Source organism: Carica papaya, chromosome 6, assembly GCF_054855325.1.
Source record: "Carica papaya isolate Zhongbai chromosome 6, ASM5485532v1, whole genome shotgun sequence".
In the NCBI taxonomy this organism is placed as follows: Eukaryota; Viridiplantae; Streptophyta; class Magnoliopsida; order Brassicales; family Caricaceae; genus Carica; species Carica papaya.
In genome coordinates this window covers 30,163,429-30,167,964 of record NC_142314.1, presented here as the reverse complement: position 1 = coordinate 30,167,964, position 4,536 = coordinate 30,163,429, and the positions used below count along the sequence as shown (strand labels likewise).

Below are 4,536 nucleotides of genomic sequence, written 5' to 3'. Positions count from 1 at the left end.
AAGTTGAAATTTGAAGGTGCATGTTTTTTCCTATTAAAAAAACAAAAACCAAAAAAAGCCCAAAACGGTGTCACAACCCGTCGTTTTGGCTTGAACCCATCTCTTCGGGTTTAAACCAAGGATCACTTTAGTCTTCAATGTTCCGTTTGGTACAATTACCGCCTCAACCTCTCAAAAGTATTTTAATAACATATTTAAGTAAAAATAGTATTAAAACGAAAAATATTATAATTTTTATTTAAAAAATAACTATAAAAATTATACTCTGAAAAATATAATACTATATTTAATTAATCAAGTTATAAATTTAATAATAAATTTTTAAGACAATAAAAAATTACATAAATTTAACTATAAAATTAAACGAGATGACAAAAAATCTATAAAAATACAAAAAAACTCTCTCTCTCTCTCTCTCTCTCTCTCTATATATATATATATATATATATGAAAGGAATAGAAGAGTAGTGCATGTCAAGTTATACGGTTGATCGTTCTTGTTTTGGTAACGAGTTGATTGAGAGGGAATAGGGAAAGCCACGTGCATTGAATTCAAGCCCAACATTACACCTACAAATGTTTTATAAGCGTTAAAGGGACGGTAAAAAATTATTACCACCTTTCATTCTCCAGCCTTGGCGTAGAGGTAAAAATTTAACAGCTCCACGATTCGTACATATATATATATATATATATATCTATTCATCTCATTTTTCTTTCTTAATATTTTCTTCTCCCCAGCTCAATTCTTTCCTTTAAATTAATAACTTCGTATTGTAATTCGAAGCCTTCTTCAGGAATCAATTCAGATTAACCAGGCGAGCCAGAACTTTTGAGTTGGATCTATTCCACTTTTCACGTCCATGGTATTCTTATTGTTCAGCTATATAAATACATATATTAACTTTTTGACGTATTTCTTGTGATGGGTATAGATTTATTTTCATAATATATCCCCAACCGCAGTTTGTATATAGAGATATATATGTATATGCTTTGTGAAAGGAGACGTATATGAACTGGGTCTTAAACATTCCTCATGGCCTCTGAAAGAAAGGAGAAAGATCTTGCATGTGTGTGTATATATAACTGTATTTCAAAACTAAAATGATCGACATATACTTTTAATATATACTGAAACGTTTTCGCTTGTAATGAAATTTGTCAGGAATCATCTACGGTCATGAATAGAAAGAATCGAGGTCATCCATTGCACACCTTTGGTGTTTCCATGTTGAGAATTTGTTACATGGCGTACCAAAAGGCTCAAGATTTGAATGGACCGGTGGGTTCAATCACAAGAAAAACAAAAATTAGTCCTGTCATTATTTGTAGCATTCAATATCAATTGCTGGCAATCTTGTCCTTGATCGATGATCAAATCCTTGCCCTCGAATACAAAGTCGAAACCGTCTTTCCACCTTCAAATCGAATTTTCAACGCCATTGATGGTCTCATTGAAATAGTCGAGGTCTTGCCCGATAAACTTGACAACGTTGGGAACGATATGAAACAATTTGGTTGGACATTTTTGGATTGCGCGTTGGTGTTTATTATTTCATGGCTCAAGTCTTTGATTTGTTTGTTGAGCGAGTGGAGAGGTAAGTTCACAAAAGAAAAGGATATTATCATGGATAACAACAATAATACTCTTATCGTGGATCGTAACATCAATAATGAAGAAACAAAACAAAGTCGTTGTGATCAAACAATAAATGTTACAAGAGGAACATATAAGGAAGCATTAGTGAAGACGACGAGAGAAAAAGATCATGATGATCTGATAGTCACAGAACGAGTTCAGATGATCAAAAATGATAATGATAATGACAACGATGTTCAAAAGAAAGAAAAAGAAGCAAAGAAAAAATTAAAACAATGTGATGCGCCGAGGAGTACAAATAAAAACAATAACGAAAATACAACACAAAGTAATGATTTGATATTGGAATTGTTCGAGTCCGGATGGCTTATGAAAGTAGCAACCAAAACAAAGCAAGAAAGATCCAGCTTAGACGTACTTCCTCGATCTGTTTCATATACATGATCACCTACTGAAATTTTCAGATTATTTCAATGATCTTCAAATCAATTTTTGCTTAAGTTTTCTGCCTAGGTTTTTTTTAGCACAATTTCGTTACGTGCATTTTGTTGGAATTCCAAAATAGTATGTTGAAATTTTTCTTGTAATTAATTGATCATGAGATTAGTTAAATTATCTTAATTAATTATAATGATCTTTTAATTAATTAAGATAACTACCGTTCCTCCTTTGCATATTGTTCTTTTAATTTATCAACAACAATTTTTAATTTTATAATGTTTTTCATTTTATTTTTCTGTTTGTTTATTAATTTATTATATCATGATATTTTTATTATATTGTTTGGATTATCGTATCCTATATTAATTTTATCTGTATATAAGAGAGATTTATTCTTTATCTTATTAGATTATATAGTGGTCTTATCAGAAAAATAGATAGGAAAATAAAATTTTAAAAAAAATACATAATTCTTTAAAATTTTATTTATTTATATATAAAAGCTACAAAATTATTTATGTTTTGAGTTTTTTAATTAATTTCTTAGATATTTATTCTTTATATATATATAACAACTATTTCTGAATAATAGTTCTATTTTTTGGATAAATTTAAGTTTTAAATTTTTTACTGAAATATATCAATTTTTTATATTGTGTATAAAACTTGTATTGTGATGCTTAGATTTGAAATGAAGAGCTTACGTTACATACATACATAAACCTGTGTGTGTGTGTGTGTATATATATATGCTGAGAAAGTCTGAAAGAATAATATCAACTTTGATGTGTTGTCAGATCTTTTAAGAAAACTATAAAATGTGTCTCCTAAAGTTATAGTGATTATAAAATAATCTGTATTTAATAAAACTAAATATTCTGTGATTGTTCACATTTTTGTCATTATATTCTATTCAAATAAAGTGTTATGTATTTTTAACAACCGGCAAAAAGACATATTGTGTATATATATATATATGAACATATACATATTATGGAAATAAAATAACTATAATGTATAAATAATTAATTAATTAATTAAGGTGTCAGGTTGTCCTAAAACTACCATATAATAAACTATTATAAATATCTCATAAATTTTATATTTATTTTTATACAAACTCTTGAAGAACATGAAAAAAGATGAAGCAATTCAATAATAAAAGCTGAAAATCAAGATTGGTATTAACTAAATTCTTGTATTGGTAGATAATTTGAAAGGATCAGGTATCTTTTATTTTATAATTTGTACATAATTTTTTTAGTTTTTTTCATAATAATTTTACTGTTTTAACGAATTTATATAACAAAATTGTATATCATTAAAAAGCTCTCGACAAGAGTTCGTTATTCGTATCAAAATTTTAACCAACTAAGTTGCGTGGTGAGATAATTAAATTTAAAGGCAGCAGGTCGCAAATTTTTTATACGAATTTTAGCCAATTTGATGGTGCCAGAAATACCGTTCTGAATGATTATTGGATAGATCTTCTACCGTTTTAAATAAGCTTTCGAATAATATTAAAATATGTATTCTGATTTACGATGAAAAGATATGATGACATGAAATTCAGAGTTTTATCATTTTAATGTAGAAAATATATTTTAAATTTAGAAATAAATCTTACTCTTAAATCGTAGAGAATACAATCTACCTTTGACTTTTTTGCATGAATTAAAAGTTAAAATTTTTATAAATTCTTTATAAAATTATAATATATTTTTCTATCTATTTTTATAATTTTATTAAAATAATATCTTCTTGTAAAAAAAAAAAAAAAAAAAATAGGAACCAGGGTTTGCTCCCTTCTTTTTTTTTTTTTAGTTTTGAAATTTCAAAACATTAGAGAACTAATATTTTGACGTACCCTTACTATTTCTAAAGAAAGTATATAATATAATATATATTACATCGAAGAATTCTTAAATTCAAAATTTTCTTGGTTTTGCAACCTAACTTCTCATGCTTTTTATTCAGCTATCTCTTCACTGTAGTTCCTGGTGAACCACATGACACTGATGTTAAGATTCTAGTTTTAAATACTCTTTAAGTTTATTCTACTCTACATAGACTACTTTAGTCCCTTCAAAGTCCCAAACATAGTGAAAGCTCTGACCTAACAATAATCGAAGCAGAGACAAACACAGGTGGCATGTTGGAAGAATTCCAAATCCAGTGGGAAATAAGTAGCACAAAAATAAAAGAAGTGGCTCCAATTGCTACTTGTAAATCTTTTACAAGTAAAATGATGAGGAGTTACACACAAAACATTTCTACAGTCTAAACTTTGAAATTTCGGGGTATAGTCCTATTACATGATTAGATGGGTCTGTCAATTAATAGCCTCAATTGTCCCGTCAAAACTGGGCTCAATATAAAACAAAGTAAGAATCCTCACTCCGTAGGCAAAGATTTAGGCACCGTATCACACATATCTGGGCGATTTTGACGTCAGAAGAGGACAAAACAGGATCAGGAAGAAGAAAAGGAAA

General features: G+C 28.1%; 1 protein-coding gene across 2 annotated transcripts; it reads left to right on the top strand.

The window, feature by feature from the left end:
• Positions 1-553: 553 nt before the first annotated feature.
• On the top strand, positions 554-2,278 carry LOC148253495 (uncharacterized). Of its 2 annotated transcripts, none has more exons than XM_088222722.1 (3): positions 554-646; positions 788-866; positions 1,169-2,277. In XM_088222722.1, exons 2-3 carry the CDS (start codon positions 864-866, stop codon positions 2,045-2,047), a joined length of 882 nt encoding a protein of 293 aa, XP_088078848.1. In that variant the 5' UTR covers positions 554-646; positions 788-863; the 3' UTR covers positions 2,048-2,277. The 2 variants fall into 2 exon arrangements, with proteins under 2 accessions (XP_088078848.1, XP_088078850.1); XM_088222724.1 differs by having other exon boundaries at positions 579-646; positions 798-866; positions 1,169-2,278.
• The last annotated feature ends 2,258 nt before the right edge of the window (positions 2,279-4,536 follow it).